This window comes from Meriones unguiculatus, chromosome X, assembly GCF_030254825.1.
Source record: "Meriones unguiculatus strain TT.TT164.6M chromosome X, Bangor_MerUng_6.1, whole genome shotgun sequence".
Lineage (NCBI taxonomy): Eukaryota > Metazoa > Chordata > Mammalia > Rodentia > Muridae > Meriones > Meriones unguiculatus.
In genome coordinates this window covers 23,405,649-23,418,891 of record NC_083369.1, presented here as the reverse complement: position 1 = coordinate 23,418,891, position 13,243 = coordinate 23,405,649, and the positions used below count along the sequence as shown (strand labels likewise).

Sequence of the window (13,243 nt, the reverse complement as noted above, 5' to 3'; positions counted from 1 at the left end):
TTTGCTCAACCATGTTTGTGGCAGCTTTATTTGTAATAGCCAGAAGCTGGAAACAACCCAGATGCCCCTCAACTGAAGAATGGATGCAGAAATTGTGGTATATCTACACAATGGAATATTACTCAGCAATGAAAAATAAGGAAATCATGAAATTTGCAGGTAAATGGTGGGATCTGGAAAGGATCATCCTGAGTGAGTTGTCCCAGAAGCAAAAAGACACACATGGTATATACTCACTCATATAGACATACAACATAGGACAAACCCACTAAAACCTGTGCATCTAAAGAAACTAAGCAAGAGAGAGGACCCTAACTAAAACGTCCAATCCCCATCCAGAAAGGCAAAGAGGATGGACATCAGAAGAAGAAGAAAACAGGAAACAACCTAGGAACCTACCACAGAGGGCCTTTGAAAGCCTCTGCCCTTCAGACTAACAAAGGAGATGCTGAGCCTGATGGGCAACTGTTGGGCAGAGTGAATGGAATTTTAGGTAAGAACTGGGAAATAGTAAGAGCTGGAGAGGACAGGGTCTCCACAAGGAGAGCAACAGAACAAGAAAATTTGAACACAGGGAACTTCCCAGAGATTCATACTCCAACCAAGGACTATTCATGGAGATAACCCAGAACCCCTGCACAGATGTAGCCCAGGGCAGTTCAGAGTCCAATTGGGTTACATAGTAATGTGAAGAGGGACTGCCTCTGACGTAATCTGATTGGCCTGCTCTTTGATCACCTCCCCCTGGGGGGGAGCAGCCTTACCAGGCCATAGTAGAGGACAATGCAGCCACTTTTGATGTGAACTGATAGACTAAGATCAGAAAGGAGAGGAGAACCTCCCCTATCAGTGGACTTGGGGAGTGGCATGCAAGCAGAGGGAGGAGGGAGGGTGGGATTGGGAGGGAGGAGGGAGGGGCTTATGGGGGGATGCAGAATGAATAAAGTGTAATTGATGAAAAATTAAAAAAAAAAAGAAAGGCAAACTGGATTGACATCAGAAGAGGGAGAAAACTGGGAACAGGACAGGAGCCTACCACAGAGGGCCTCTGAAAAACTACCTAGCAGTGTACCAAAACAGAGGCTGAGACTCATGGCCAAACTTTGGGCAAATTGCAGGGGATCTTATGAAAGAAGGGGGAGATAGTAAGACATGGAGAAGACAGGAGCTCCACAAGGAGAGCAACAGAACCAAAATATCTGGGCACAGGGGTCTTTTCTGATTCTGATGCTCCAACCAAGAACCATGAATGGAAATAACCTACAACCCTTGCACAGATGTAGCCAGAGGCAGCTCATGTCCAAGTGGGTTGCCTTAGTAATGGAAACAGGGGCTGGCTCTGACATGAACTCAGTGGCTGGCTCTTTGATCATCTTCCCCTGAAGGGGGAACAGCCTTACCAGGCCACAGGAAAGACAATGCAGCCAGTCCTAATGAGACCTGATAGGCTAGGGTAGATGGAAGAGGAGGAGCACCTCCCCTATCAGTGGACTGGGGGAGGGGCATGAGAGGAGAAGAGGGAAGGAAGGTAGTATTAGGAGGGAAAAAGGGAGGGGGCTATAGCTGAGAAACAAAGTGAATAAACTGTAATTAATTTTTTTAAAAGATACCCAAGGAAATAAAATGTGTAAGACCAAAAAAAAAGAATATATTTTATCTATAAGCCCAGTTTCCACCTGCCTGTTGTATTATTTTTGAAATAAATCCATGAGTCTATGTTTATTTCATTCATAACTATTTAAGTTTCAACTTTATCTTCAAAGGGTGAGAACTCCTTTAAACATATGTATAATAAAATTATAATGGCTGAAATGAAGTTGATTATAATATTAAATATTCTTTGTTCAAATGTATAGTGTTCACAAATATGTTCTTTCTTTCTTTACATGAAGGTTCAATTTGAATGTAAATATAGCAATCTAATGAAATGATTTCCAAGCATCTAATTTCTAGAAGAGTTTGACAAGATAGTAAAGTACATATGCTAAGCTTTGTTAACTATATGGTCAGCGTATATTATGTATACACAGCTTTATAATTATAGCTTTGAAGCAGCCATAGATACTATTTAAATGAGTAGCAGTGTTCAAGTAAACCTTCATTTATAAAAAACACATGGCAGTGAGATTTGGTTTAGCTGCTTGATCTACATCTTTGTTTCTCAAACTTTAATGTATGTAAGAATCAATAGTAACATTATAAAGCAAATAGAGGCCCAGGCTTGATGTATTGTGCAATAGAATGTATTTTATCATTTTACTGTATACTCAATATATAGGTTTCCTGTACAACTTTCTTTTTTCTTGTGATTTGTTAAAGAAAAGAGTTACTTGGCCTTTAAAGTTTCTTGTAGTTGAGAGTTGAGTACAGAAGTTTGCTTTGCTAGGATTCCAGTCTCTCTCCTCTCTTTCTTTCCCTTCTCTCCCCTCCTCCTTTCTTTCTTTCTTTCTCTCTCTGTGCATGTGTGTGTTTAGAATGGATTGAATATACATAATAAATAGTTCAGAAGGCATGTAATGTATGGCTCTCTCTTTCCCATTGTTTCTGAGAGCAGGGTTTTCTTAGATTCATTTCCTGGCAGACTAAAATACACTTTCGATCACCTAATAACTTTTTCACCTTACACATGACAGAACAGATTCTTAGGGATGGGGAAAGATAGGCACAAAGCCATGTAGTACATTAGTAATAGAACCAGGGATATGACTGGAAGTGGCCTCCTTATTTAAGGGTCAAAGTACATTGAGTTCTTAGAAATCACTGAACCCTAAAGCTGCATGATACCGACAAGTTCACAGAAATAGCTTCCAGTTTTTCTGCCAGGTATCATTGTAAGACGCGGTCTCACTCAACTGAATAGCCTAAGGATGGAATTCAGAGCAAAAGTATGTTTTATTTGCTTTAGACTATTTTTTTTTTTTTGGAAAAAATATTTAGCCCTAACTTTTAAATTTTCAGAAATTCACATTAATTCCTGGATTTAAGAAATGAGACCATTTGACCACACTGTGCCTTGTACGCTGGAGTTGAGTAGCTAGTAGTTCCTTCTTTGAAGTGATACAAGAGGCTGATTTGCCACAGACTCTATCACCTTCTTGGGTTTTTTGTTGTTGTTGTTTTATTTTTTATTTATTTTTTATTAATTACACTTTACTCACTTTGTATCCCCCCCCCATTGTTCCGTCCCTCCTCCCATCCCAATCCCTCCCTTCCTCCACCCTCTGCATGCATGCCCCTCCCCAAGTCCACTGATAGGGGAAGACCCCTGTGCTTGGATTTTTTTGGTTATGTTGCTCTCCTTATGGAGTTCCTGTCCTCTCCAGATCTTACTATTTCCTACTTCTTTCCTAAGATTCCCTGCACTCTGCCCAAAGGTTGCCCATAAGTCTCAGTATCTACATTGATAGTCTTCAAGGCAGAGCTTTTCAGAGGTCCTCTGTGTCAGGCTCCTGACTTGTTCCCTCTTTTCTCCTTCTTCTGATGTCTAGCCTCTTTGCCTTTCTGGATAGGAACTGAACATTTTAGCAAGAGTCCTCCCTCTTGATTAGTTTCTTTAGGTGTACAGATTTTTACTAGGTTTATCCTATAGTATATGTCTATATGACTGAGTATATACCGTGTTTTTTTTTTTTCTTTAAGAATTTCATACGATGAGTTTTAATCATATTTATTACCCGAACTCTTCCCAGATCTAGCTCTCCTTCCCTACACACTCATTTTTGTATCTTTTATTAATCTCAAGGCCATTTGTGCTACCCAAATATTTGTTGGTGTGTGGTCTTCCCCTGGATTGTGGCCAACATATCTTTTTTTCCATATCTTTTATATAATATATATATATATATATATATATATATATACTAACATTCCTTCTCCTAGCAACTGCTAGTTGCTAAGAGTTCCTAATTGAAGGATGAGATTTCATGCCCAGCTCCCTTCCATGTTTGAATTTGGTCTATCCTGGGCTTGAACATGTCTTGTGCTTGGTGTCATAATCATCGTGACTTCATATGTGCAGCTGACTTGTCCTGTCAGAAGAACACTTTTTCCTAGTAGTTACCTAGTTACCTAGTAGTTTCCTAGTAGTTACAAGAGCCTCTGGCTCTTGTACTCTTTTCGTCCCCTCTTCTGTAATGATAAGATTAGAGATGATGAAGATCAGTCATATCATAAAATAAGAAATAACATTGAATGGTAAAATGGTGGTTTAGAGGATGTCTGCTTGCTTAACAGTATAAGACACTTCCAGGCCAGTATACCTCATTTACATCACCTCTTGGCTCCTCAAATCATTTTAATTTATCTTAAAATAGTAAGAGCTGGAGAGGACAGGAACTCCACAAGGAGAGCAACAGAACAAGAAAATTTGAACACAGGGAACTTCCCAGAGACTCATACTCCAACCAAGGACTATTCATGGAGACAACCTAGACCCCAGACAATGCAGCCACTTCTGATGAGAACTGATAGACTAAGATCAGAAAGAAGGAGAGGAGGACCTCCCCTATCAGTGGACTTGGGGAGGGGCACACATGCAGAAAGGGGGGGGGAGGGTGGGACCAGGAGGGGAGGAGGGAGGGACTTTATGGGGGTATACAAAATGAATAAAGTGTAATTAATAAAAGTTAAATAAAAAATTAAAAAAGAAAGTAAAAAAAATCTAAACCATTGAAGTGAGTTATTACCTTCTACAGTATAGACTACTACCTCCCTCATATACTCGTTCAATTTCTTTTAATTTTTTAAATTATTTCTTTGATATTTTCATATGTGTTTGTAATGCATCCTGAGTTTGCTCTCCATACCCTCTTTTGTCTTCTTGTTCATTCCTTTCATCTCCCACTGCTTCCACATACCAATCCCTTTCCTTGATTAATGACTTTTAGCTTTGTTTTATGGCCCTCTTAGTTAACCAGGGCCATACATGCAACTATTGGAGAGGGACTACTCATTGGAGTTTGTGTCCTCACTAGTGGGTGCTACTGATGGCAATGAGTCAGTAGCAAATAGTTCATTAGTGGCAGATAGGCCTTTTTAGCACTACTGTCCTTTTGACAGTGACAAGGTTATTCTTGAGCAGACTCTGTATAACATCCCAGTTGTTACAGGTCTGTGATTGCAATAGCTGTTTCTAGCCCAGAAGACAGCATTTCACAACCCCCTTTCCTGTCTTCTGGCTCTTACCTTTTTTTTCCCACTCCTCCTTCTACAATAGTTTGTGACCTTAGATGGTGATGGTATTAATATTTTGTTTACGGTTCACTAATTCAGATCACTTCTTGAGGTCATCGGTTTCTGCACTCAAACCCATTTTCTAGAAGAGAGAGACTTATCTGACTAAGGTTGAAAGTAGTATTTGTCTATGGCTATAAAAACAAATATTAAAAGGCAGTGTGATGCTATGTCAGTTTAGCTAAGTATTAATTCTGATGCTGAAGTTTTACCCATTATTGGTTCTAGTCCTTATGGGTTAGAAATAATACTGCACACTCCTACATAATTTATCATTTACCATGTCATTCATCTCATTAATCTACAGTTTGAGCTGTGACTTATACCTCTATTTTTTAAATTAAATTTATTTTAAAGAACTTGCAAATAAATCAAAATATCATGCAGTGAAATTAGCTAGACCCAAAATATATGCATCTTAAGGAACATCTGTATTTTTGCTTTTACACAGAAATTGTACCTCTCAGTGTATCATTGCTCTTCAAACCACTTTTTTCATTTATCATTTTGAGCATCATTCATTACTTCTGTATACAGTGCATATGTGTGTGTGTGTGTGTGTGTGTGTGTGTGTATGTGTACATACAGTGTGTGTTTGCGTGTGTATGTGTTTGTGTGTATTTTTATTGTTACTTGTTGCAGGCCGGCACCAAACTCTTGGGCTCAAATGATTCTCTTACCCCAACCTCTCAAGTACTTAGGTCTACAGACCTAGGGCACTGTGATCAGCTCTCCTCATTCTTTTTAGCTGCTAGGAGGTGGTTAATACAGAAACCCACAATTGGTCAAAATGCACAGAATATGTGTCCATGGAGTGTTACCTCTTATTCAAGATTCAGGGACCAAAGGAGAAAGATTATAAGATCCAGAAATTGAGGAAGAGCATAGCAAGAGAGAGATGAAACATGTCAGAGCTGCTACACTCATGAACTTAGCCACTGTGGTTACCTGCACAAGATCAAACCAGCCCACATTCTAGCATGGAGGGACAAGGGGTTCATTAATGACCCCTAGCACCACCTTTGGTGCTGTGGAGAATTGATGGCTTCCAGGGGAGGGAGATTTAGTTTTCTTTAAGGTTGTGGTTCCTGATAGGACTCCAGTAGCGGGTCCCACATCCAAAAGTGTATGAACAACACAAATTGGAGTCAAATGGGTAATTAAATTAAAAAACTAAAAAGAGGACATGAAGTTGTGTGGGTATGGAGATGTTGGGGGGGGATTAGTGGGGTATAAATAATCAAAATACACTGAATTTTTATTTTCATATTTCTTTTATATTATTATTATTATTATTATTTACTATTTAGTCACTTTGTATCCAGTCTGTGGCCCTCTTCCTTATCTCCTCTTGGTCCCATTCACCCTGTTCTTCCCCCTATGTCCTGCCCCTAGTCCACTGATGGGGTGGTCTCCTCCTCCCCTACTATCTGACCCTAGACTATCAGGTATCATCAGGACTGTCTGGATCCTCTTTCTCTGTGGTCTAATAAGTCCACCAAGCCAAAGGGAGTTGAACAAAGAGTAGGCAACCAAGTTCATGCCAGTGACTGCCCCTACTCCCCTTACTAGGAAACCCCCATGGAGACTGAACTTCCCATGGGTTGCCCATGAGCTGCCTATCTGAGCAAGGGGTCTAGGTCCTCTCCATGCATGGCCCTTTGTTGATTCATCAGTCCCTGCAGGGTCCCCTGGGCCTAGAATTTTTGTTTGTTTGTTTGTTTTGTTTGTTTGTTTTTGTTTTGGCTCTGTTGGTCTCCTTGTGGAGCTCCTATTTTTAAATTAAGTGAATTTTTTAAAAAAATGTGTGCATTAAAAATGGTTGCACATGGATATTTTTATAGGGCCTACCTGTATCTCAATGATAGAGGATGTCCTAGGGTCCATTCCTTGTGCCGCAAACAAAGTGCATAGTAAGAGGACAGATGACAGCTGCAAAGAAATCTCCCCAGGTACTAGAAGATAAATGGGATAGCAGGAAGCTTCTTAAGAGCAGTAGACATTAGCACAGCTTAAAATCCTCCCACAGAAGCTAAGCTTCTGTTTTTCATTTGCTTGTAAATTTTATGATTTTCTTGTTTTTAATGGCTGAGTAGTATTCCATTGTGTAAATGTATCCGAATTTTTTTATCCATTTTTTGGTTGAGGGACATCAAGGTTGTTTCTAAATTCTGGCTATTATGAATAAAACTGCTATGAACATAGTTGAACAAGTGTCCTTGTTGTATGTTGGAACATCTTTCAGGTTTATGTCCAGCTGGGTCTTGAGGTAGCACTATTCCCAGTTTTCTGAGAAAGCAACAGATTGATTTCCAAAGTGGTTGGTACATATTTGCACTCCCACCAGCAATGGAGAAGGGTTCCCTTTCTCCACATCCACTCCAGCATTGTCACTTGAGTTTGTGATCTTAAACCATTCTGATGGGTGTAAAATGGAATCTCAGAGTCACTTTGATTTGCATTTCTCTAATGACCAAGGATGTTGAGCATTTCTTTAAGTGTTTCTCTACCATTTGTTATTCATCTGCTGAGAATTCTCCATTTAGCTCTGTACCCCGTTTTTAATTGGATTATTTGGTATGTTAGTATTAATTTCTATTTCTTGAGATCTTTATATATTCTAGATATTAGCCCTTTGCTGGATGTAAGGTTGCTGAATATCTGTTCCCAGTCTTTTGGCTGTCATTTTGTTCTGTTGACAGTGTCTTTTGCTGAAGCTTTTCAGTTTCATGAGGTACCATTTACTGTTGATCTTAGAGCCTAAGCAGTTGATGTTCTGTTCAGGAAGTTGTCTCCTGTGCCAATGAGTTCAAGGCTCTTCCCCACTTTTTCTTCTAACAGATTTAGTGTGTCTAGTTTTATATTGAGGTTTTTGATCCACTTGGACTTACTTTACTTTTGTGTAGGTGAATGGATAGAACTAGAAAAGATTATCCTGAGTGAGGTAACCCAGAAGCAGAAAGACATGCATTGATATACTCACTTATAAGTGGATATAAGTATATAATATAGATTGAAGTTACCAAAATCTACAGACCTAAAGAAGCTAAACAACAAGGAGGACCCTAGGGAGGATGCTTAATTCTTATTCCAAAGGGCAAATGAGATAGACACTGAAAGGAGTAAAATGATACCACTAATTGACATATCAATGTAAATGGGAGAATTTTCATGGAGAATAAGTAGCATCCAACCTATATGACAGAGATATTGCTGGTCAGCATGCTCCTTATTGTTTCCTAGTATTTTTTAAATTCCTATAACTTTTTTATGGTTGTGAACATAAGTTTAATTTTTTATAGTTATTAGTAGTATTATCTTATTAATTTTTTTCTTTCTGTGAAAAGAATTCAATTCTGTGAAATAAATGTTAGTAACACTTAAAAAAATAAGAAAGGGAACATGATGGGAGCCTACTACATTATGTCCTCTGAAAGACTCCACCCATCAGGGTATCAAATCACATGTAGAGATTGACAGCCAAACTTCAGGTGGAGCACAGGGAGTCTTATGGAAAAGGGAGGAGGGATGGAAGGACATGGAGGGTACAAGAGCCCCACAAGGAGACCAACAAAGCCAAAAATATGAGCCCAGGGGCCCTTGCAGAGACTGAAGCATCAACCAAGGACCATGCATGGAAAGGACCTAGACCGCCTGCTCAGATGTAAGCAATAGGCAGCTCAGTCCCGAGTAAGGGGAGCAGGGGCTGTCTCTGATATGAACTAGGTTACCTGCTCTTTGATCACTCCTCCTTGCAGAGTGGCCTTAACAGGCCACAGAGGAAGAGGATCCAGGCAGTCCTGATGAGACTTGATAAGCTAGGATCAGATAGTAGGGGAGGAGGACTCCTCCTTTTCAGTGGACTAAGGGAAGGAGAGGGGAAAAGAGGGAGGAAAGGTGGGACCAGGAGGGGATGAAGGAGGGGTCTACAATTGGGATACAAAGTGAATAAAGTGTAAAATAATTAAAATAAAAGTTTTAAAAGAACAATCTTCTGTTTTCAAGAGGAACTACAGAAGCAGGTATTAATAGTTGGTAGAACAGTGATTACACTTGAATACCAACAAATACAGGTTTAAATCACCTACCTTTCCAAACTGACATTATTGAGCACTTTATCCAGCCTGACCTCAGAATAAAATATCCTTCTTTTTGCAGTTGCGAACACTCAGTGAGCAGCTCTGGTTTTGAACCTCATGGCCTGGTTCTTGCCTTGTAGGTAGTGGTTTAACCATTCAAGATCACTTGGTGGCAGCATGGGGATTCTTTTCTATTTTAATACCTGAACAAATTCTGTCACTAAAGAATAAAGGTTAATTGCAAAGGCATTTAAACTGTTGAAAAGGACTGATCAGCAACCAGAAATATCAAAGGCCTGGATGCTGGCAGCTCATTTCCATATGAATGGCACCCAGCCTTTGTTAAGGGTTTAAGAGACTTTATTGTAAAGATTGGTCTAAGGATTTTGTCCCCCTTAATTGCCTACTCAATGTCAAGAACTTTCCTGTTGGTAGGTCAGTCTCTCAGGGCCTTTGGCTTGGGTGGGTTTGGGGTATTAGTGTTTTGAGTGGGTAGCTGGCCTGCTGCTTATTAGGCAAACTGTCCAGAGGGCTGCATGCTTTACATTTGCCTGCATCTAGTAGTTTAAAAGAGCTTTAGTGGAGTTCAGTTCCTATAAAAAATAATTAATCAGTAACTGTTGTCCGCCAAAAACAAAGTTGGGAGTTGTTTACCACATAATAGAAGAAACAGATAATGACGATTGCAACGCATTTTTCTCACCAGTACTATCAGTTGAGGTGAGAATAGTACCAAGTGCTCAGCCCTGAACTCATGCACACAAGCAACACTAAATGGACCCAGAAAGTTGTATTTATAAATTTATGCATATGTTTATATGTAACAAGAATAATCAAAGTAAAAAGAAGATGAATTTAAGAGGGAGTAAGCAGGGTATGGGTATGTCTTCCCACATCTTTTGCATTTGTCTCTGAACTCCTTTAGGGTTGCTAGCTCAGTTCCTCTTCTCTCACTTTGGCTTCTACTCATATACTATGTGTTACTTGCTAGTTACTTCTATTGTGTTTTTTCTTCCATATATGTTTTAGGTCTCCTTTTCCTACCTTTTGGTGTTTCCTATCTTCTTTAGCACCTAGCATAGTCCTGGTTACTAGAAAAACGAATCTGTTTCATTATTTTCTTTTTCTTCTGGCAGTGTGTGCGAGCACAGCAAAGAAAATCTTATGACACCTTCCAATATGGGGGTGATCTTTGGGCCCACCCTGATGAGAGCTCAAGAGGACACTGTGGCTGCTATGATGAACATCAAATTCCAGAATATTGTGGTAGAAATTCTCATTGAACACTTTGGCAAGGTAAAAATTTCCTATATTTAATATCTCCCCTCCAAAGAAGTAACTGTGTGCCTTTTAACTGTAGTTTTTTATCTTCCTACCTCCATTTCTCATTTTCTTGCTCCCTTCTTTCTGTTATTTTGTTGTTCATATTTTTAAAGCAAACTGTGCTATAAAAAGTTTGGCTGTCGTGGCACCCACTGTGTAATGTAGATCTGCCAAGAGTTTTTCATCCTCCTGACTTAGCCTCCAGATTTTTGGGATCACAGACACAAAGTTGTGTCTTATTATTTTGTATAAATGGACAATGAAAAAAAATCCCACTGTGACACAATGACAAGTTTTTGAAGATCTATAAATTAAAACTAGGGCCTTGCACATGTTAAGCAAATACTCTACCACCGACCTATCTTCATTTCCCCCTTTTACTTTTTATTTTGAGACAGAGTCTTATTAAAATGTCCAGAGCATTCTTGAACTCACCCTGTAGCCCAGACAGGCTTTGCAGTTATGGTTTTTTTCTGCCTTAGCCTCCCAAGTAGTTGGGATTAGAGGCCTACACCACTAAACTTGGCCACAGTGATGTTTAACGTTAAATCAAATACTTAGCATTACATCATTAATCAACTTGCTTGCACATGTACTGTTTTATTATTAAGCAAATTATGGGACTGTTAAAGAAGAAAAAGCCACTAACTGCTTCTAAGATATTAACCATGAAGTGTGGTAATATATTTAAACAGAGGAAAATGATAAGGTTGAAGGTGATACATATACAATGAAACTATAGTGTAGAAGAGGTATAGTTCCTCACATAATCCCAAATCCATGACTGATACTCCTAATCAAATGACGGATTAACAAGAGAAAAGTATATGTATATATATGTTTTATATTACTTGGTAACACTCTAGAAAAGTGGTTCTCAGCCTTGCTAATGCTGTAACCCTTTAATATAGTTCCTAATGTTTTGGTGACTCTCCAACCATAAAATTATTTTCATTGCTTCTTCATAACTGTAATTTTGCTCCTGTATGAATCATAATGTAAAAATTGTTTTTGTTTTTTTTTTTTTTGATGGTCTTAGGCGACTCCTGTGAAAAGGTAGTTTGACCCTCAAAGTGGTCACAATCCATAGGTTGAGAACCATGATCTAGAATGAACACACCCCCTCAAATAAACCAGGTAAACCTGCACTAAGTGTGATGAGGTATTTAATTCTAGAGAAATATGACTAAAGGACAAAGGGATCTGATCTAATACTAATATTAATACACCTAAGGGAGGCCTTTTGTTCAGGTTTTTGTTGTTTTGTTTTATTTTTTGTTTGTTTACTTGTTTTGGTGTTTCTGACACCATTGTCTGTTTTCTCTGGAATTTAAATTGCACAACCCACTTTATTTTTATTTTTTTTTTCACAACCCACTTTATAAGAAATGTAGAAAAAAATTATGACATATCTCAGTAAAAATGGGCAGCAAAAGCTCTGAGAACCCTTGTTTGCTGTTTCTTCAAATGTCAAGTTCCATATTTATTCCAGTATAGCAAGTCAGGAACCCTTGCAAGACCACAAATGAATCAGAATATTTTATTTTAATTGCAACTTGAAAAAATTTTATGGTGGAGTATTTGACATAGTACATAGCTTATAAGGTAGCATATATTATAATTGGTTTAAATGAAAGGGTAAAACAAAGGGAGACAAAAAAATGAACCTGGTAATATGGTTGAGACAAGAAATATTTCTTAACAAGTATTATGTGCTTGCCACAGGTGTCTTATATTTGTAAGAACTTTTCAACAGATAGTGTCCTTTAGGAACGCATTATTTAATAAAAACTTTATTTAAATTATGGGGCTCATACAGTCTGACCCTATTCAAAGTTAAAGTCCAAGTTTAGTCACTTGTTAGCTACAATTTGGTATGATGTAGTCTCAGGTGCTGAGATGCTACACATACCATGGCTCTAATATAAGAGATGTTTATGTTGAGGTCCTTGATCCACTTTGACTTTAGTTTTGTGCAGGGTGATAAATATGGATCTATTTTCATTTTTCTGCATGTAGACATCCAGTTGGTCCAGCACCATTTGTTGAAGATGCTGTCTTTTTTCCATTGAATGGAATTGGCTTCTTTGTCGAATATCGAGTATTCATAGGTGTGTGGATTTAGTTCTGGGTCTTCTATGCGGTTCCATTGATCCTCCTTTCTGTTTCTATGCTAATACCATGCAGTTTTTATTACTGTTGCCCTGTAGTACAGCTTGAGATCAGGAATGGAGATACCTCCAGATGATCTGTTGTTGTACAGGATCGTTTTGGAGATTCTGGGTTTTTTGTTTCTCCATATGAAGCTGAGAATCTTTTTTTCAAGGTCTGTAAAGAATTGAGTTGGTATTTTGATGGGAATTGCATTGAATCTGTAGATTGCTTTTGGCAGTATGGCCATTTTCACAATGTTAATCCTACCAATCCATGAGCACGGGAGATCTTTCCATCTTCTGATATCTTCTTCGATTTCTTTCTTCAGAGACTTGAAGTTTTTCTCAAACAGGTCTTTCACTTGCTTGGTTAGAGTCACACCAAGGTACTTTATGTTATTAGTGGCTATTGTGAAGGGTGTTGTTTCCCTAATTTCTTTCTCAGCCTTTTTGTCT

At 38.7% G+C, this 13,243-nt stretch overlaps 1 protein-coding gene across 2 annotated transcripts in view; it reads left to right on the top strand.

Moving 5' to 3' along the window:
• Positions 1-13,243, top strand: part of Ophn1 (oligophrenin 1) — a 389,762-nt gene that overhangs the window by 306,829 nt on the left and 69,690 nt on the right. For both annotated transcript variants that reach the window (XM_060375008.1, XM_060375007.1), the window contains one exon: positions 10,448-10,607. In XM_060375008.1, coding sequence (XP_060230991.1) covers positions 10,448-10,607 — 160 coding nt within the window. The remainder of the gene's footprint in view (positions 1-10,447; positions 10,608-13,243) is intronic.